The sequence below is a fragment of the Xiphophorus hellerii genome, chromosome 14 (genome assembly GCF_003331165.1).
Source record: "Xiphophorus hellerii strain 12219 chromosome 14, Xiphophorus_hellerii-4.1, whole genome shotgun sequence".
Lineage (NCBI taxonomy): Eukaryota > Metazoa > Chordata > Actinopteri > Cyprinodontiformes > Poeciliidae > Xiphophorus > Xiphophorus hellerii.
In genome coordinates, this window is record NC_045685.1 from 6,537,079 (window position 1) to 6,559,021 (window position 21,943).

Below are 21,943 nucleotides of genomic sequence, written 5' to 3' on the forward strand. Positions count from 1 at the left end.
ACAATAAATTCGGCTGGATGATAAATTTCCCCAGAAGTTAACATGAAAATGATTTTCTCCTTCTTGCAATACCAATCTATGACCACAAGAGGGGCCTGTCCTCCCACTCCCACTTTGCTCAATTGAGACGCTGCAGTAAAAGGGCACAGTAAACCTTGCAATGAGATAAAAACAACAATTCATACTTGGTCTACAGATCTTCATATCTACTTTAATACATCTACAATTTAAACTAATTAATTGTCTTTTAATCAGGCACTGCATTTTTCTTTTTTTTAAATTTCTTTTTGTTAAAGTAGTTTTGATTACCATAAAAAGGCTTTCTTCTTACGTTGTCCCACGCTTAAGAAATGTGAAATTTTGTTGCATTTTGTTGTCAGTTTGTTGGCTGCAGTAGATTTTCTCACAGTGGACACCTGCAGCTCTCCTCACACTTAACATCAACTCACCACCTCATCCATCTGGCCTCATCCTACCGAGATGATATGAGAGGGGTAACCGCAGTGGGTTATATTCGTCTAGATCTGCAGTGCTGTTCAACTGAGTGCACAGATGTTGCAGTCATAACAGAGAACCTGTTAGGCGTCAAAAGAGATGAATCACTATATGTGTCCATCTTCCTCAACAATAGGGTTTTGTTTCACACCAATTCTCCCAAGTCTAAGGAGTGACGTCGACAAACTGGAGAAACGCCGAGAAAGAGTCGGGGGAAACTTCAGTGGAATCGAGCAGAGGCTGCATTTAACCGAGAAGAACCTAATCGAATAAAAAAAAAAAGCCAAGCTCGAAAGTCTGGAGATGAAAACTGAAGCTGACTTTGAGAACATGAAAACGCTGCTGGACGCGTACAAGGACGAACTGTCCCACCTCAACTCAAAGGCCCAAAACCCTGAGGCACAACTGGAAGGTCATCTGAACGTAACCAAGGTGGACCTTGAAGAAAAACTGGATGCGACTGAGAAAAATACTGACGGTAATTTCAAACTTAATATTTTTTGAGATTAATAACAGTATTCATAATTGAAAGGCTTTAACTTACTTAACCTGTATTTCAAGCTCTTAGCACCAAACTACACAACCAAAAAACTGAACTGGACCAAAAAATCACAAGCAGGTTCAACAAAGCCATTCATGAGCTAAAAACACAAAACGCCATGATGAACCATCTGATTGGTCAAACTGTTGTAATTCTGATAGCTGATATGGAGCCTAAAATGCCAGTAAATGTAGTCAAAGTAATCATGAATAGGGTTTAGCTTGTTGACCTGTTTTGGCCATAAAAGCCAAGCTTTTCCATCTAGAGATGGAAACCGAAGATTCAGTCAACGACACTAAAGCCTTTACTGGAAGCGAACAAAAATGAACTTACCCTCCTGAATCGAACGACTCGGGGTCTTGAAGTGAACCTTGAAGACCGACTGGTTGCCACCAAGACTGACCTTGAAAAGAAACTACAGATGATTGAGGAAACCACTGAAGGTAGTTCTGCAATGACACGATCAAATGACCAAAATTCAAGATCATAGAAGTGCACGATAAGTTTCTTTTAAATAAGGCGTAAACCAGATTAGTAAAAATATTTCTTTTTTGTTGCCACGTTGTTGTTCACATAGTGTTTAACGTGCCAGTAATGGGATTGAAGGCAATTTAATATTTTATATTGACTTTTGCACTCTTTTTGTTTTTTTTTTACATCAAAGTGAAGATTATAACTTTAGAGATGGAAACTGAAGCTTCGTTCAGCAGCAGTAAAACTCTGCTGAACTCGCACGAGAATCAGATTTCCTGCCTAAACTCAACAACTCAGGCCCTCAGAGTCGATCTAGAATCCTGACTGAATGTCACCAAGACGGACCTGGAAAACCAACTGCAGCTGATTCAGTTCAAAAGCGAAGGTAATTTTGACATTTGAACAGCATTTTATTTATTTTCTGGTAAACTACTTAAGGTTTGCACATATTAAACTGAATATGTTGCGCATATATTCTTGCAGAGTTGACCAGATCCACAAGCAACCAGAAAATCGATATTAGCGTCCTGAAGAATGAAGTTGATGAACTGGAGAAGCACCAAGAAAGATTTGGGGGAAACTTCAGTCACTTCAGTGGCTTGGCTGTAGAAAGAAGACATGTGGAACAAGATGGGCTAGGTTGAAGACAAATACAATTCCACTTCCCAGTTATGCACTACTTTGTGTTGGTCTACCTATTAAATAATACTTTTGTAAGTCATTTTATACCTTTGCGAGTCAAAATGACAGGTTGGATTTTCTGTAACGGTTTATGATTATGACCATCTGGTTAGTGTCTGAATTGCTGGGGCAAGTGGAGAAGACATGCCTTAATGTCAGTAACAGCCCCTGGTAGCTTGCCCATGGTCTCCCACCGCTGGAGGCCGGGGTCAAACCGATGGACCAGTCCCGACTCGCTGTAATCGTCCTGGCAGTATCCTCCCAGAACATAGAGCTTCTCCTCCAGGACAGCCGAGGCAGAACCAACATGGGGCACTGGCAGCGAGGAAAAATCAGCCCAAGAGTCTGTCACTGGGTCGTACACCTCACAGGCAAGCTGATCGGTGTAGAACTTCCTCAGGTTACACAGCCCACCGGCAACGTAAAGGCGTCCTCGCAATGCTTCCATACAGTGTTGGGCTCGGTCACGGGACATGTCCGCCAGGTAGACGCTTCCTCTCTCCGGGTGGTACAGGAGCATGGAGGCCAGGCACACATATTTACAGTTAAAACCTCCAGAGATGAAGATGCCTCCGTTTATGGCAGAGACTCCATAGCCACTGAGAGCCTGGTCCAGAGGGCGGATGAAGCTAGGAAAAAGAAAAGAACATACGTCAGTTAATGATGATATAAACATCTGAAATCAGGGAGAAACTACTTTCTGCTAAACTGATAGAATTTTGCTAGCATCTGTCTTTCTCTCATGAAAATTAAATAACTAGACATAGCGCTAAGGAAAATGATTCCTGGGTTGATGGCTTTGCCAGTGACAGCCAATAGTGTGTCAAGCAGCATTGCTCCAAGGTCACCTTCCCAAGCCACAATTTCTTTAAAAATATTTTAGATGCCCTATGAAAAAATCTTTAAATAGGCAAATTTACCCCAAATAACTTGAAGTTATCTTCCACATAAAATATCTGTATATTCCACTGTGATTAATCACAGTTCAGTATTCATTGTTCTGTGCAAATGTAATTTCAATCGCCCAAATCATCCCAAAATACAGCAATCATCCTTCTAATCCCTGTTATGGCTTTCCAAAAATATGTTTCTATTTTAGAGGGTAAACATTTTTTTAATTATTTGTTTCTAGGTCAACATCTAAATAAAGGTTGTCTGCAACTCTATACTGATAAAGCCGTGAACAAAGTTTAAGAGCTGGGATTTGAGTGTATCCTAGGACTGTGTAAAAATTCCTCAAATAAGCAAAAAAAAAACAACCAAAGAAACAAAAACATAATTTCCTGAGCAATTCACAAACGCCTTCTAATTCAAATTCAATATTAAAAGTGTATTCAACTGAAACTGAATTTAATAGAAACCTACTGAATATGTACGTACGTTTCCACATTATAATCAGATGCTCTCTCAGATGGCAAATGTTGCCATCCGGTGTCCAGTCACTGGTATTGCATATTCATAAGTTAGGAACTTATGAATTTAGGCTGCTCATAAGTTCATAAGCTTCTTATGAACTTACGATTAATAAAATCGTAGTACAATACAGTTTTACTGGAGCCTGCATTTTCTAACCAAATAGAATCTCAATTATTAATTATTTTAAAAAAAGATGATATGGTTCAAATATGTAAAAGTTCAACTTATTGGTACACTGACACAATTGAGCCTTTCTCTGAGAGAATTTGCATTCTTTTTACATATGCATTACATTTACATATGCTCCAAAAACAAGTTACATTTAGAAATGGACCCGTCACTGAGCCAAACCCAGGAAAAGACCAGGCACACCTGCAATAAGGTTAAGGAAAAGTGAGCAGGAAATTGAAAGAAATAAACTTTAAAATAAATTAATGAGTAAATAATGCATTAAAAAATAAAACATCCTATTAATATTAATATTTACCACAGATATTTACCACAGATATTAAGCAGCTTGGCCCAATAAAATACTTTGTTGAAAACTTCTGACTGGATTTTAAACTACTGAAAGATTTAAATATGTATAATAAGTTACAAGATCAGCAATGTTGTTGTAAAAATCCCAATAATACTTATTATTTAGAAAGTATTGGGTGCTAAGCATGCCAGCCTTTAACAAATTATTTCAGACAGACCAGGTTTGGCCCCTCTTAGGGCTACAACACTGTAAAAGCACATGAGGACTTCACAGCATCATCATGGGATGGAGGTGAACAGGTAATGTACCAAAGTATGCTTCATCTAGCATTCTTATACCAGTCTATAATACAAAATTGGTCATATTGCTAAGGTTAGCTAAAATGCTAATTATAGCATAGAGGTGTTAGAGGGATTCTGCTGACCTGTTTTGTTCTACAAGTGACCAGTCCAACTCGTCTTAAGGAAGGACTTGTGGAATTTATCTACTACAGTTTTTTATGTTGCATTAACACACAATGTCTTGTGTTTAAAGATATAGTAATAGCTCCTAAGTACCAAACAGTATCAAGTAAATAATGTGTGTATAAAACCAGCATGGTGCATCTTTATTTGTCAGATATAACATCTTCTCTAGCTAGACTCTGATCCAGTTTCCATTTATCCTCTGTTTTAAACATTTAAAAATTGTGTTCAGGAATTTAATTGCAAATGACAAATATATTACCTCCATGAGTTGCTATCTGGTTTATACATCTCAACGCTGTCTGTGTTGGTGTCAATCTCTTTGTCTCCACCAATGGCATAAAGGCGCTCCTCATGCACCACCAATGAGAAGTTACTTCTTGGCTCCTGCATGTCGGCCAACCTTTTCCAAGTGTTTGTCACGGGGTCATAGCTACATGATGTAGAGTAAAAGAAATGATATGGATGATGAGAACATACTGTAAGTCTAAGAAATGGATATAAATGGTGTGATTTGTTTCCTTACCTATAGGCTGATGTCATTATGTTATCCTTGGCATAAAAGTAACATCCACCAGCTACATACAACCTTCTCTCCATTACTGCCACGCCATGTCTGAACTTTGGCTTTTCTGGAATCTCACCTAGTCTCCTCCACTCTATCTCCTTCACCAATCCTGTGCCATTGCGCAAAGAGTTGGCAAACCAGATATCCTGGCTTGGTATACGTTTACCCACATCTGGATCCAGTTGGTCCCCCCCAACCACACAAAGAGCATCTTTAGGTCGCCTGATTCGGCAGTATTCATCAGACTTTGGGAGACTGAAACCAAATTCTTTGAGAGCGGATCCATAGAGTTCCACTTCTTTGTCTGCAAAGCACTCCATGTGCAGATTAATTGCTCTGACCTCCCTGAACTCACGAAAGGTCATGAGTGGGAAACGAACTCCGCTCATCAGTAAAGCAGCCTGGGCCAACCTCTCTTCGGGATCCGCTTGAATCCAGGAGATTACAGCACGAAATACAGTCAACTCTGAAGGCACGCACAGACCATCGCAGCGGAGCAAGTCCAGGAGCTTCTTTGCGGGAAGGTCTTGAAACTTTGCTGTTGCTGACACTTCCCTGAAGTTCCTCAGTGTAAAGTCATTGGCTTCCTCGAGGAGTTCTGACAAGCCATATGCTTCAGCGAATGATTCCACGTCTAGACACGAGTTTACCTGCATTTCTTCTCGCATGAATTTCAGGCAAAGCAAGAAAGCAGGTTGAAACTGAAGCTGAAGGGCAGTGCAGGCTATCTCAAAAACACAGTCCCAGCTGAGATGAAGAGTCCCGCTGTAGGACCAACCGATTAGTGCCTCCAATTCACAGGCCGGTACAAAGGGAAGAGCGATGCAGGCCTGGTGAGATTCCTTCATTCCACATGTGAACATCCCACGGAAGTAGTCGCTGCTTGCTGCCAGGATAATTCTATGAACTGGAGTCAGACAGAAGTAAAGGTCAACTCTGGCTACTACCATAAAGTAGTCAGTACAGCAAGCTAAGATCATAGTGACTTACCATGGAAAGAAATCTCATCCAGTTCCAAAATTACATCACATCCAACTTTGTCTTCCAACAACCTTTCAATGGATCGTAGAGTATCCTTCAGATGTACGTCTGCAGAGATTCTATCTTGGTCGGTTTTAGGACATTGATCTTCCTTTGTCGCATTTATGTTGTTGCAGAAATCCAGCAGTTGCGGGACCTGCAGTACTTTAGCTGCAGTTTTGATCTGAGTTAGAGTGTCTTTGTTTAAAATCGATAGATCTCCACTGTAAGCAAACTCAATAACTGCCTGAAGCCCAATTTGGTCAACTTCATTACCCATGTGTACCGACCACATTGTAACTTTCCCTTGAGTACTGTAAGACTGTCCCATGTTTTTTTCCTTAAGTTTTTCTAGAATGAAGGCACTGACAGCAGCCAGAATTAGGGAATGCACACTAAAGCTGCTGCCGTCCTCAGTAGTCAGAGTCAGGTCTGTAAGAATAGAGGAAATCTGCAGTTCCTTAAGAGTCATAAATATCTCTTTAGGAAAGGTATTGCTTGAAAATGTGTAGACATGATGTTCCATATCCTCAACTGCCTCATCACTGGTATGTCCACCGGCATCGTCCTTATTACTTTGAGTCTTTCTCACCTCGGACTCTTTAGTTTTATCTCCTTGACTAGCTAGGCCCATCCTGGAATCGTTGTAAGCAACAATTCGCCTCAACTCACGGTTGTCCTGTTCTAACCCTTCTCCACCTTCTTCAATCACTCTTTTAATCCTCTCCTTTTCTTTCCTCCATCGTTCTTCCCACTCCATCGGAAGGTAGAGCCTGGTAAACTCCATGTCAAAGGTGGATTTTTAACTTTGCTGAAGGCATTCGGCAAAATCTCTTAAAACGTTCACCTCAACGCCAACTCTTCTTTCACACAAAGATCTGACTTCCACTTCTCTTCAGACTGAGATTTCTACTCCACATAAACAAGCAGCTTTTTATAGCAACTAGGCCAGAGAGATTCAGTTTCAAGAAGTCTCTTGGCTTGACTTACCTTGTAGTAGTTTTCAGTGTTTTTCTGACAAACTGAATACATTTAGAAGGTAAAAACAAACTAAAGTAAAAGTTCAACATAGAGTTTTAAGGTCTGAGAAAGAAGGCAGCCATATCAAGTTACAGAAATGTCAGATTCATTATTTTTCATTTAACCACAAAATTTGTTTTCAATAGGAAATCAGACAGGCGTCTCTCAAAGATAACAAAATCGTGTAAAAGGAGAATCGATTTGGAAAGAAATAAATGTAGCTATTCTCTTAACGTGAATTTCAAAATGAATGGAATATTATAAATAATTTATGCACTTTTAAATATTCAATACAAAGGTCTTTATTGCCATTACAGCAATCGAACCATCACCCTAGTCTTTAGCTGTCTCCTTACATCCTTTATAAGATTTAAGTCTGCACTGCAGTGGAGCCATTCAAAAACATTATTATCAGACAAAAAGCAAGTAATTTTGGTAAAAATTTGCAGGTTAATTTAAATAGAATTTGCCAAATATATGAATTATGCTGGGCTTCACTCTTTGAATTAGAGTTAAAAGATAATCTGAAATGCAAATCACTGGTTAACATTCAAAATCATAAAAAGCCACACTGGCTTACTTTGACTTTTAGCTTTAAAATGCCATAAACAGAAATGACAAAATTTAAAGCGCCACATTCTAAAATGTGCCAGAAGCTTTCTCATCAAATTTCTTTAAGTATCACTATTTGTGCCACTTTTCTGCTTCTTCTACCCTTGCATTCTGTGTTCTGTTTAAGAATTTGGCTTTCTGAACTCGCGTGCCTTTGACCTTGAGCATGTTTTCTTAAGAAAGACTTCTGCATTTCTCCTCTGGATTCTGCTGGTGAATTTTGTTGTGGATTATTCAGAACTCATTTTTAGATAGAAAGGTCAAATGATCCTAGGCTTTGTGTGGTTTCATTGTGTGGTTGAACTGAAACTCATCCAGTAGAACTTTGTAGCAGTGCCCTTCCTGAATGGCAATTCACCGTATAACCACGGATAGCTGTTTGTAGCTAGTTGCAAAGTGGAAACGTGGACTCACGATTGGTTGATGAGATCGATTTCGTACAGAAGTTGTTCAGTTGAGAAGTTGGCATCAAATTTCACAATTGGACTCTTGTTAAGAGTAGATTGGTGATGTACAGATCTAGGTTTCTATGTATGTATTTTGTTGTTTTGTCGTGTCTTGCCCTTGACTATATCCAGCTGACTCTTGTTCCCTGATTAGCCCCAGTGTATTTCATTTCATCTGTGTCGTCTGTTCCCTGCTGTTAGTCGTTGTTGAGTCCATCCATCCATTTTCTGCACACCCTTGACTCTAGTGGGGTCGGGAGTCATTGTTGAGTCATTCTTTGGCATTGTTTAGTCGTTCTGAATCTGTCGTTCTCTGTTGTCTCTTCCTGTTGGACCTGGCTCTGTCAGCTGGTTTTTGGACATTGTTAAACTCATTATCTGACCCTACCTGGGGACTTACTGCATTAGTCCTGATCCACATCACAGCTAACCACTTCATGACATCCTGAAGGTCCATTATCCTGCTTGGTTTTAGATTAGTAATCTAAAATGAATCATCTAAAATCATGAAGGATCAGAGCACATCCTTCCTGTTGTCAACCTGGTTCTTTATTTGCTTCTTTCCTGTGTTACAGTAAATCGTAACACCAACTGACTCTGACAAGGACACACACTCAGAAACAGCCAATATGTGCAGCTTTGTCATGATCAGAGATGCATTACACATTTTTTTTTATAAAGATCTTACAGGACGATAATGTTTTACATGTATAGATCAGTAGAGTTTGGTGTTTCATTGTAACACAATACAGTTTTACTGGAGCCCACATTTTCTAACCTGACAGAATCTCAATTATTGATGATTTTGTAAAAATAAAAAAATGATATGGTTCAAATATGTCCTTAAAGTTCAACTCATTGGTACACTGACACAGTTGAGCCGTTCTCTGGGAGAATTTGCATTGTGAGCTTTTCTGGAGAACTATTAATTTACATATGCTCCAAAAACAAGTTACATTTAGAAATGGACCCGTCGCTGAGCCAAAGCCTGACTGCAAACCACGAAAAGACCAGGCACACCTACAATAAAGTTAATGGGCAGGGAATTCAAGAAAAAATAAACTTTAAAGTTAACGAGTAAATAATACTTATTTTAAAAAATAAAATGTCCAACCACTGTTTCAAACCAACGCTGTAAGTATCACTGAAGGTCCGAATGTATAAATGTAATTAAAGAAAAACAATTTTTTCCTGAACAACTGGTAAATGTCATGTTTTGCAGCATCCTGAGTTAAAACAGTCTTCAAAACAAAGCTGATTTTGTTAAGTCAGTAGAACATTTCTCCCCTCTGCCTTTAGAGGTTAGGAAAAAAAACCCCCTGCGGCTCTTGCTTTCTTTTTCATGAATGGATTTAAACTAAATAGATTCACGAGAAATAAGTTTGGCATTTTCAAGAGCACCACCCCCCTTGTCCCATGTTTCCTTTATTCAAACTCTGACAGCAAAATCATATGAGATTCCCATTGCAGACTTCCTCTGTGGACCGTTTTCAACAGGATATTCAGAGGAGACTTTCTGTTCGAAGACATTAGACAAACAGAACCATACGCAAGTTTATTTACGCTCTTTGCTCTTAGTTTTAACTTATTTTGTTTGATTATAAATTGAATTTTGTTCCCAATACTAACTTTAGAAAAAGCTGTAGGATTAAATTGTACCTAGTTTAGTTTGACAAAACTAGAAGGTGAAAGAAATAGACTATTAAAATGTCATTTCACAAAAAATATTGGAAAGTGGAGTTACAAACTTTTTTATCCCCTGTCCGTCTTTGTCTCTCTGCTCTCGTTGTTGGAGAGAGAGCTGCAGCTTTTCACTGTTTAAATGTTCTTCATCCAACAGAGACAAACTGCTGGAGGAAAATAATTCATCTGACAGCAAAGATGCAGTGGAGTCTGATTCTGCTCTTCCTGATGGGTAAGTTGATCTGAAACACAACTAGACTACAAGGAAATAAAGTTATTTCTTTGTTATCACACTGAAATGTTAATGAAAGCAGCTTTGATTATACTTCATTACAACTCGTAAGTTAACCCATCTTTAATGTTGATGAAAATGTAATACCAACATGTCTTATAACAGCTCAGTGTTGCTTCATTGACTGTCAGCTCTATCAGTTTCACTACATTAATGAGAATAAAACCTGGACTGAAGCTCAGCAGTACTGCAGAGAGAAACACACTGACCTGGCCACAGTGACTAACATGAAGGACATGAAGAGACTCATCAACATCTCAGCTGGAGATCAGAGTGAAGCTTGGATTGGTCTGATTAGTAAACCAGAATTTACCAGAACATGGTTCTGGTCTCTGTCTGGAGCGGAGTTCAATGAAAGTGAGACAAACTGGAACAAAGAAGAACCAACTAATGGTGGATCTGAAAACTGTGCATATCTATAGAACTGTAAATTTAAATGTATCTGTTCACTCCACAGAAACTGATACATCCCATAAATATCACTTGATTAAAGAGAAGATGTGTCCTCTGGTGTAGCAGCATCTAGTTTATTATAAGAAGAGGAAACAATTTCCTGATTGACATCAAGGAATTAACTTGCCCTGCATCCTTTTGCTTCCAATACATAAGTTTTATGTTTGAACCCTGTTTGTCTCACAAAATAACTAAAGACTCTTCAACACAACATACAATATTAAATGCTCTTAAAAATCATTAAACAATTATTCTTTTAGCAAAGATGTGTCATTGATCCATATCATCATCTTTGAGAAGCAACAAAACAAAATAATTGTATTAATCTATCAGTGAGGAGAAACTTACACTCTAAATAAACTGATTAATTAACAGCGAAGCTAAACTTAAGATGAAGCTAAACTGGTTTTATAAAAACTGGATTAAAAAAAGTGACAAGTCAGTTTTCCCAGGATTTCCTGTTAAAAACACCTGATGCATAAAGCAGCTTTTCACTAGAGCTGCTGTTCTCACGATTTCATCAGTTTGTTCTGAAAGACGTCTGTAACAAAGTTTATTTGAAAGGCAAATAGAAACCAGAAGGTACAAACTAAAAGCTGTAATATTATAATCCATGTGTCCTGATCACGCGATGCTAAAAAAAGACAGTTTCCCTGTTAATTAAATCATGTTTCCAGGATGTAGAGGTCGGCTCATCTTAATATTTTCTTTCCTCTTTACGGTTCATGAATGGCTTTTTTGTGAAACGTGTTCCTACCATGTTTTGAATATTAAAATGATGAAACAGTCAAATTCAGCTGCTGTTTAGCTACAAACAGTTCAGCTGGAACAGTTTTCAGCAGAACATCAAGAGAAGAGCAACTAGTTACTGAGGAAGGAGATGTAAGTTTTATTAAAAAGTTTGTTATTAGGTGTAAATTTCATAAATGCTTACATTATTCTTTATTTCTAATATCATGTTGCTATTTTAGTTAGGAAAAAACTGCACTATTATTTCCTGTCTCCGTTTCTCTGCTCTCATTGTTTCTCTGTCCAGTGGAGGGAGAGCTGCAGCTTTTCACTGTTTAAATGTTCTTCATCCAACAGAGACAAACTGCTGGAGGAAAATAATTCATCTGACAGCAAAGATGCAGTGGAGTCTGATTCTGCTCTTCCTGATGGGTAAGTTGATCTGAAACACAACTAGACTACGAGGAAATAAAGTTATTTCTTTGTTTTCACACTGAAATGTTAATGAAAGCAGTTTATTAACTGCTTGGGAAGAAATCCTCCCAATTTAATATGTTTTATGTTTACAGCTCAGTGTTGCTTCATTGACTGTCAGCTCTATCAGTTTCACTACATTAATGAGAATAAAACCTGGACTGAAGCTCAGCAGTACTGCAGAGAGAAACACACTGACCTGGCCACAGTGACTAACATGAAGGACATGAAGAGACTCATCAACATCTCAGCTGGAGATCAGAGTGGAGCTTGGATTGGTCTGATCAGTAAACCAGAATTTACCAGAACGTGGTTCTGGTCTCTGTCTGGACTGGAGTTCAATGAAAGTGAGACAAACTGGAACCCAGGAGAACCATCTGATAAAGGAAATCAAGCACCTGAGAACTGTGGGGCTGTGTATCAAAATCTCACATGGCTAGATCAGGGTTGCCAGTGGATTGAATATTTCCTCTGCTATGATGGTGAGTATTAAAAAACACAGAATCTAAACTCTTTAGATTGTCCAATAAAAGTATCTGGATAAAACATTTAATGAATAAAGAAAGTAGCAATTTCACTCTCAAATAACAGGAACTGTAGCTTCAATGCATTTGCCAGTGAACCTGATTTTATGCTTAACCTGAAAAAGAGTTATAAATTATGATTTGTATTTGTCTGTTTACTCCACAGAAACTAATAAAACCCATAAATATCACCTGATTAAAGACAAGAAGACCTGGCAGAAAGCTCAGAGTTACTGCAGAGAGAATCACACAGACCTGATCAGTGGAACGAAGCGACAGGATGAAGAAGTGAAGAAATTGATGGAATTTACAAACAGTAAAGCATATTTTGGTTTATTCAGAGACAACTGGAGGTGGTCAGATGGAAGCAGTTTCTCTTTCAGACACTGGAATAATGACTTTAACAATCCAGAATCCAACAGTGGTCAATGTGCCATGACTGTGTTTAATGATGGAGGCAGATGGAAGAATATGAGCTGTGCTGAAAGAAAACCCTTCATCTGTTATCATGGTGAGTTCTTGTTGCAATAAGACAAAGTATTTAAATCTAACTGAATATGTAGGAATAAATAAAATGAAGACTTTTTGTTATATAAATACTAAATCTATTAAAATAAATTGTTACATTTACACATAAATTGCATAAAATATGTAGAAATATGAAACATTTTGGACTTTTTCAATTGTTCTTGTTGCCCAGGCTCTGTGTCTTGACATAATTGAAGCTCCTGTTGCAATGATTTATTGTGTTTATTGCTTCTTGATGTAGATAAATTGATCCTGATCAAAGAGAAGATGAACTGGGAGGACGCCTTGACCTACTGCAGAGATCACCACCATGACCTGGTCACCATCACCAACATGGAGGATCAGAGATGGATCCAGGAGAAAGTCAAGAACGCATCGACTGATTATGTCTGGACGGGTCTGCGCTACACCTGCACTCTTGATTTCTGGTTCTGGGTCAGTGATGAGGTGGTCATCTACAAGAACTGGGCCGAAGGTGAACCGATGGACGACTGTGACATGTCTGGAGCCATGGAGACGAGAGGAGGACATAAATGGTTCAAAAGAAATGATTCTGACCTGTTTAATTTCATCTGTTCTATGTACTGAAATCCTCTCTGTGCTTCTTCTTAAATACTTGAAATATTACTTTAGATAAATGCATAAGATGTTAGTTTTAATTGAAGTAGAAGGTAACATTAAGCTTCAACTGCTAAACACTTTAAACAACATTCTTGGTGCTTCCAGCAGAGACATGTATGATACCTAATCAATACATTCTGTAGATCATATATATCTTAGTGATAATTATTTGGTGATCTGGGGACTCATTTATAAAATATTGCCATCTTAGGTATACTAAAAGTGTGTGTGTGCATTTAATTGGTTTCTTTTTCTGTATCGTCTGCTGTCGAAATAAACTCAATAATAATACCTCACTTTGACATGCATAGTGGTGCAATTCTTCTGTTGTGGTAAAGATAAAAGTTCTGCATTTCAGTGCTATTCTCCATGTGGACATCTCCGTTTCTCCAGGAACTCCTTATTTTCTGGATTTTCATCCCAAAAACCAGAAACTCAACCAGGAGCGTTTAACTGCCAAGCTTGGAAATAAATTCAGGAGTGTCTCATTTAAACAAGATCTTTCTCCACACAACGAGATGCAAATCTTGTTAAAACAAATAAAATTCGGTTTTCAAGGAGATTTTAAGAACTCGATAAGATTTATATGATCAAAATCGAAATATCTTCTCTGTTAAATACGAAAGGTATTAGCAGTGAAGCAACAAAACCTCTTTGGATTTTCATGTCATCTACAGAGAAAGGAGTTTTAAAGAGCCTCTTTATGGCTTTATAACAAGTTGTAATCTGTCAGAGGAGCAAGTTTTCTCTTTTTATTTGAATGTCTTTAGGATGACCTCTCTTTATTGATGAAGTTTATTAATTGCGTATGATGATTCTTACTGTATGTGGCATTTTTTATTTAAAAAAAATATAAATATGATAAATCGACTTTTTTTTTTTTTTAAAGAAGTTATAAAATCAACTTTTGGCACAAACACATCTAAATGTTAGCAATGATGAACAGTAACAAAATCTGGCGTCGACCTACAGAAGACAGAGCGTGTTGGTAATGTGACATACTGGGCGAAGGTTGGGAGAGGTGATGGGTGGAACATTGACAGTTTAAAGGAGTAGCTGAAGTATTTCTGTAATTTATAGGTTTTAAGATGATCAAAGTATCTGATTAAATAACGAGTGAATAACTGCTGGTTTCCTTTAAGCTTGCTCAACAATTGATTCTGGTCAACATATGGAACAAAGGCTGGTGCTGGAATAGCTTCAGGTATCTTGACAAACACACTGAAGACACATCATCTTATCAGTCCTGCAAATGGTACACTTGAAATAAGACAAAACAAAATTTAAGGGTTTGTTTTCAGTCGATAATTCCTCAATATTAAAAAAAAAATATTAGTTCCACTGGCACATATTTTCACTTATTATATTTTGTCCATAAGCTCTTGTTTTTCAGCCTTGGGCCCCCAAACTGTTGATGGGCCGGAGCAAGAACCCCACACCCTGTGCACATTAATTCAGCAATACTTGAATACAAAAGGTGTTGTTCTAATGATACCACTGCCATGGGCAAACTTGTTATTTAGCACAAAATGTTGTGTTTTTTTTAACATATTGAACAGATTCCCGCATACTGAATGTATGCATTTCTGACTGGAAATACATTCTTTTATATCAGCTTGTGTTTAGCAGAGAGAGTTGACATAACACACATTTCAGACATCGTTTTTAACTCGGTCACAATACACTAGGACAGTTTTTAGATAGCCTGGAGCCCGTAAACGTAAACTAACATATCGAACTACAAAAAACAAAATGTGGATTTATGTGGAAGAGTACATAAGCATTCACATGAAATATGACACAACCAAACCAAAATGTATTAGTGGTTAGGCTAACCACATGCTAGCGCTGAAATGCTCACACAGTAGAAAAGTTATAGTCTATAAAGACATAGCTTATGTAAAACTGTGGCAATGACCAATGTTACATAAAAACTACATATGAATCATTTACATGTGCTTGTTGGACGTTACGCCATCCATCCATTTTCTGACACTCCTATCCGTTTGGGGATGAGAGGGCTGCTGGTGCCTATCTCCAGCTGTCAACAGGCGAGAGGCGGGGTCACCCTGGACAGGTCGCCAGTCCATCACAGGGCAACACAGAGGCAGACAGGACACACAACCATGCACACACACACACTCACACTCACACCTAGAGAGAATTTAGAGAGACCAATTTACCTGACAGTCATGTTTTTGGACTGTGGCAGGAAGCCGGAGAACCCGGAGAGAACCCACCATGCACAAGAAGAACATGCAAACTCCGTGCAGAAAGACCCCAGGCAGGGAATCGAACCCAGGACCTTCTTGCTGCAAGGCAACAGCTCTACCAACTGCATCACCTATAATAATAATAAAAAAGTGAGATTCTCTGCTACTTGTGCACTTCATGTATCTGTGAGGACGGGCAAAGCAGGGCAAAACATGCGTCCAACTGCCTCACGGGAGACCCTGTGGTGTAACTCAGTACTACACGTCTGTTCAATATCCTTAATTCTGTCAATAGGGTGTTAAATTCCTGTACATGATCAATATAGCGAAAACAATGTGATCTCACCTTAGTGAGTCACATGTTGGATACATGTTGAACTTATAAGACATAATAATAATAGTAATGTAAATAATCAGAAATTTCACAACCCCACCTGCAGTTCCTACTGGGGTTTGCAACTCCCACGTTTGAAGACCTCTGTGTGTTGGGACGCCTCACACATACGAAGTTAGTTTTATCTCCATTGGCTGATTGTTCTTGTAGTCAGAGTTTCTCGATTCGCATAAATAACTTGTTTCATTTCAAAAAGTATTAGTTCCACTTGGCAGTTTATTTTTTCACTTACAACATTAGAAAAATGTCTGGTAAACTTCTGCCAGTAAAACTGGTGTTTAAAAAAAACAAAAAAAAAAAAAACGATCAATGAATTATTGGCTTAAATCAAGCTCCTTTATCTTGATGAAAAGTTACTTGCATGTTCGTTTTGTCTTATTTCAAGTGTACTGAGAAACAAGACAAAAAATACTTGGTATAAGTTTGTGTTTTTGCAGTGCTGGGAGCACACCAAACTAAAAGTTTGATTTAAACAAGGTGGACCTCTTTCAAAATGCAGAGTAACAATGTTTTTCATCATGTACACCGATAGTGACAGGCCTGTGAGTGACTTCAGCTGTCTTAACTGGGGGGAAAAAAATGAGAGGATAGGTTTTTATTTTAAAGTGCTTTTGTATAACCCTGAAAAATTCCCCCGACCGAGTTTATCGTGAAAGAATCTCCCCCTCCTGGTGTGGACGGTGCTATCCACACAAAGGTTTTATACAGCGGCGGCAATGATGTCCTCTAAATGTGCCTGGCACAGAGCCTCCTAGTCTACGGCCTCAAAATTCCCCCCCATCATTTTCCTTCTCAGTTACTTTTACTCTCAGGTTCTTTTCTGAACAACGGGGTTTATACACGCAGCAGAGATAAAACAAGATTGTGATCTGATTTTCCAAGAGGAAGTCTGACTTCGGAGAGGTATGAAGACCTGATGTTTGCGTAAAACAAATTGAAAATGTACATTTTCTCTTATAGAGCAGGTCACAAACCTTGCTAGGGTCACATTTTTTTCATGGTGGGCTGGACTAGTGCTCTGATAGTTGTTTAAATCTTGTAGCCCCTCGGTTTGAATATTAAGGTTCTGAAATATTTAAGTTAAACTGTTATTATCCCCATCTCAGCTCCTTCAGACTAGCTCAACAGATGTGCAGGAATTATCAAAAAATGAGCAATTAGCAAAACATGTGAAACCTTGATACGTGTTCCTGAAAACCACACCAAGTCAAACCGTTGGAATGGATGGATTCTCATCTTATTTTTTATTGATCTACTTCGGAAAATTATAAGAATAACAACTAACAACATAGATGTGCTTAACATGAACCTTGACGACGGTTGCCGAAAAACAAAACCAGCTCAAAAATATATGGTAGCCAAAAACATGGCACCTCTTCAAAACATTGAAAATAATTTGACCACAGGGACAACGATAAGTAATTGTTGCAAATTACTGTAAATTTCCAAATAGAACTGTAAATTTAAATGTATCTGTTCACTCCACAGAAACTGATACATCCCATAAAAATCACTTGATTGAAGAGAAGATGTGTCCTCTGGTGTAGCAGCATCTAGTTTATTATAAGAAGAGGAAACAATTTCCTGATTGACATCAAGGAATTAACTTGCCCTGCATCCTTTTGCTTCCAATATATAAGTTTTATGTTTGAACACTGTTTGTCTCACAAAATAACTAAAGACTCTTCAACACAACATACAATATTAAATGCTCTTAAAAATCAATAAACAATTATTCTTTTAGCAAAGATGTGTCATTGATCCATATTGTCATCTTTGAGAAGCAACAAAACAAAATAATTGTATTAATCTATCAGTGAGAAGAAACTTACACTCTAAATAAACTGATTAATTAACAGCGAAGCTAAACTTAAGATGAAGCTAAACTGGTTTTATAAAAACTGGATTAAAAAAAGTGACAAGTCAGTTTTCCCAGGATTTCCTGTTAAAAACACCTGATGCATAAAGCAGCTTTTCACTAGAGCTGCTGTTCTCACGATTTCATCAGTTTGTTCTGAAAGACGTCTGTAACAAAGTTTATTTGAAAGGCAAATAGAAACCAGAAGGTACAAACTAAAAGCTGTAATATTATAATCCATGTGTCCTGATCACGCGATGCTAAAAAAAGACAGTTTCCCTGTTAATTAAATCATGTTTCCAGGATGTAGAGGTCGGCTCATCTTAATATTTTCTTTCCTCTTTACGGTTTATGAATGGCTTTTTTGTGAAATGTGTTCCTACCATGTTTTGAATATTAAAATGATGAAACAGTCAAATTCAGCTGCTGTTTAGCTACAAACAGTTCAGCTGGGACAGTTTTCAGCAGAACATCAAGAGAAGAGCAACTAGTTACTGAGGAAGGAGATGTAAGTTTGATAAAAAAGTTTGTTATTAAGTGTAAATTTCATAAATGCTTACATTATTCTTTATTTCTAATATCATGTTGCTATTTTAGTTAGGAAAAAACTGCACTATTATTTCCTGTCTCCGTCTCTCTGCTCTCATTGTTTCTCTGTCCAGTGGAGGGAGAGCTGCAGCTTTTCACTGTTTAAATGTTCTTCATCCAACAGAGACAAACTGCTGGAGGAAAATAATTCATCTGACAGCAAAGATGCAGTGGAGTCTGATTCTGCTCTTCCTGATGGGTAAGTTGATCTGAAACACAACTAGACTACGAGGAAATAAAGTTATTTCTTTGTTTTCACACTGAAATGTTAATGAAAGCAGTTTATTAACTGCTTGGGAAGAAATCCTCCCAATTTAATATGTTTTATTTTCACAGCTCAGTGTTGCTTCATTGACTGTCAGCTCTATCAGTTTCACTACATTAAAGAGAATAAAAACTGGACTGAAGCTCAGCAGTACTGCAGAGAGAAACACACTGACCTGGCCACAGTGACTAACATGAAGGACATGAAGAGACTCATCAACATCTCAGCTGGAGATCAGAGTGAAGCTTGGATTGGTCTGATCAGTAAACCAGAATTTACCAGAACGTGGTTCTGGTCTCTGCCTGGAGTGGAGTTCAATGAAAGTGAGACAAACTGGAACAATAATGAACCAACTGATAGAGGAAATCAAGGATCTGAGAACTGTGTGGCTATGTATCAAGATCTCACATGGCTAGATGACTTGTGCCAGAGGCCTGAATATTTCCTCTGCTATGATGGTGAGTATTAATAAACACAGAATCTAAACTCTTTAGATTGTCCAATAAAAGTATCTGGATAAAACATTTAATGAAAAAGGAAGTAGCAATTTCACTCTCTAATAACAGGAACTGTAGCTTCAATGCATTTGCCAGTGAACCTGATTTTATGCTTATCCTGAAAAAGAGTTATAAATTATGATTTGCATTTGTCTGTTTACTCCACAGAAACTAATAAAACCCATAAATATCACCTGATTAAAGAGGAGAAGACCTGGCAGAAAGCTCAGAGTTACTGCAGAGAGAAACACACAGACCTGATCAGTGGAACGAAGCAACTACAGGATGAAGAAGTGAAGAAATTGATGGACTCTGAGTTCAAACACCTATACATTGGTCTGTTCAGAGACACCTGGAGGTGGTCAGATGGAAACAGTTCCTCCTTCAGACACTGGAATCTACAGTTTAACAATCCAGAATCCAACAGTGGTCAATGTGCCATGACTGTGTTTGATGATGGAGGCAGATGGAAGAATATGAACTGTGATGAAAGAAAACCCTTCATCTGTTATGATGGTGAGTGTTCAAAAACATATCAGTATGTGTAACATAAAACTCCAGGTTCTTAGTCACACATCTTTAAAAAATATCAACATTACAGTCAGGTTCATGCGATTTAGCAAATAACAGTTTTGATTACATGTATTAACATGTTTTATAATCAGCTGACCAAAGTTACTTTCTTTTAGGCACTTTTAAATTTTTTTTGAATGACTCTTAGTTTTATTCTTTATATTTTATGTACTTTCATGCCAGATAAAGTGATCCTGATCAAAGAAAATAAAACCTGGGAGGAGGCCTTGACCTACTGCAGAGTGAACCACCATGACCTGGTCACCATCACCAACATGGATGATCGGAGATGGATCCAGGAGAAAGTCAAGAACGCATCGACTCCTTTTGTCTGGATTGGACTGCGTTTCAACTGCAGTATGAATGTTTGGTTCTGGGTCTGTAATAACTGGGCCTGGGATGAACAGAATGACTGTAACATGTTTGGAGTCATGGAGGCAGGAGGAGAGTATCGGTGGTTCCAAAGAAACGGCAGCGAGAGATTTAACTTCATCTGTTCTTAACTCTCTTCTCTTACTATCAGCTTTTTTCCCCCTTTGTGCTTCTTTTCATAAAGTTGCTGGTTTATACAAATGTTTAAAAATGTAGCGCTTTAATTTTGGCAAGAAATTACACATAATACAGAATATTAAAAATGGCTTTAGGCTTTAAACATTTTTTTGTGAAATATTTTTTAAATCAATTTTTTTAGATTTCCTTTTCTTTATGATGTTTCTTGTGTGAATGGATTTTTTTTTTCTGGCAAAATATGCAGTAGTTGTGAATGTTTGCTCATCCCTGATGAAATGTTGCTTTGACATTAAAGAAAGAAAAAAAAAACACTTAATAAATCTTGAAAAAAACCCGCAAGACTTTGGTATTAAGTCTTACACCTGTCAGTTATCTTGTCAGACATTTTTGCATTTCTATTATTTAATTGAACCAATGGTTTACAGTTTTGGTGAGTCGGACCTTCTTTTCAACAGACTCGATACCTGAAGCGCAAAACACTTACTAATACACACACACACACACATGCGCACACACACACACAAAACAAGTTGCAGGTGTAACTTTAAAGCTCTGACAGCTTTAAACTCTTACAGAAAATAAATAAATTAAAAAAAACAACTTTTTACACTTTATAGCCCAACATTTTTTCTTCTTGATAGATAGCAAGCTTTTGTGAGTGTCTCAGTCTTTTAAGCTATTCGGGATATTTAATGGGTTTTGTGCTCTCAAATAAAAATATTTTAAACAAAATCACCAAGACTCTTTTGTGAACAACACACAGTCTTGCACTGGTCGTTGAGTGTTGTGTGACGGCATATGACTTAAGGAACTAATGTAAACGTGGTGGTTCTGATTGATTAAACATTATGTGAAAGACGAAGAGATTGCCAATCATCAAACAAAAGGAATGATGTTGACGTTCTGCGCTATTTTAGAACTGTAGTTTGGCAAAGGCAGCGGAGGACGTGAGCGAAGACGTTCAGTCTGTGTTTGCCACGCCTACAAACACTAACCAATTAAATTTGGAATGAGGGGAATGTTTAAGACATTAAGTGATCTTTACCCCTATTCCCTAGGGCAGGGGTGTCAAACTCCAGGCCTCGAGGGCCGCTGTCCTGCAGTTTTTAGATGTGCCACAGGTACAAAACACTGGAATGAAATGGCTTAATTACCTCCTCCTTGTGTAGATCAGTTCTCCAGAGCCTTAATGACCTAATTATTCTATTCAGGTGGTGCAGCAGAGGCACATGTAAAAGTTGCAGGACTGAGGCCCTCGAGGACTGGAGTTTGAGACGGTTCAACAACTGCTGCTGCACAACTATGCACAAGAGATTTCTGAAGCAGGACAGTTCGGTCGAACTAGCGGACCAGACGCATTTGCAACCAACACCTGATGAAGGACCTTGTGTATCCGACACATTGTGTAAGTTGGTTTTTTTCATGTGACTTACCTTTAAATGTTAAAGTTCCTTCAAACTCATTTATCGGTTTGTCTCACTCTTTTTGCGTCGTGGAAGTGATAGTTTTTCCTTATAGTTAGT

The 21,943-nt window shown here is 38.0% G+C and overlaps 3 protein-coding genes across 3 annotated transcripts; 2 read left to right on the plus strand and 1 right to left on the minus strand.

Moving 5' to 3' along the window:
* Positions 1 to 136: 136 nt before the first annotated feature.
* Positions 137 to 7,642, minus strand: LOC116732951 (kelch-like protein 33). The gene is made up of 4 exons (XM_032583567.1): positions 6,111 to 7,642; positions 5,079 to 6,027; positions 4,815 to 4,985; positions 137 to 2,820 (listed from the first exon to the last, which is right to left on the minus strand). Exons 1-4 carry the CDS (start codon positions 6,925 to 6,927, stop codon positions 2,301 to 2,303), a joined length of 2,457 nt encoding a protein of 818 aa, XP_032439458.1. The 5' UTR covers positions 6,928 to 7,642; the 3' UTR covers positions 137 to 2,300.
* A 2,359-nt stretch (positions 7,643 to 10,001) lies between these two features.
* LOC116733084 (C-type mannose receptor 2-like) lies at positions 10,002 to 13,818 on the plus strand. The gene is made up of 6 exons (XM_032583781.1): positions 10,002 to 10,133; positions 10,299 to 10,601; positions 11,688 to 11,807; positions 11,945 to 12,331; positions 12,540 to 12,884; positions 13,143 to 13,818. Exons 1-6 carry the CDS (start codon positions 10,100 to 10,102, stop codon positions 13,487 to 13,489), a joined length of 1,536 nt encoding a protein of 511 aa, XP_032439672.1. The 5' UTR covers positions 10,002 to 10,099; the 3' UTR covers positions 13,490 to 13,818.
* A 4,624-nt stretch (positions 13,819 to 18,442) lies between these two features.
* LOC116732379 (C-type mannose receptor 2-like) lies at positions 18,443 to 21,152 on the plus strand. Its single transcript, XM_032582502.1, has 5 exons — positions 18,443 to 18,495; positions 18,700 to 18,774; positions 18,912 to 19,298; positions 19,506 to 19,853; positions 20,094 to 21,152. Exons 2-5 carry the CDS (start codon positions 18,741 to 18,743, stop codon positions 20,411 to 20,413), a joined length of 1,089 nt encoding a protein of 362 aa, XP_032438393.1. The 5' UTR covers positions 18,443 to 18,495; positions 18,700 to 18,740; the 3' UTR covers positions 20,414 to 21,152.
* Positions 21,153 to 21,943: the final 791 nt, after the last annotated feature.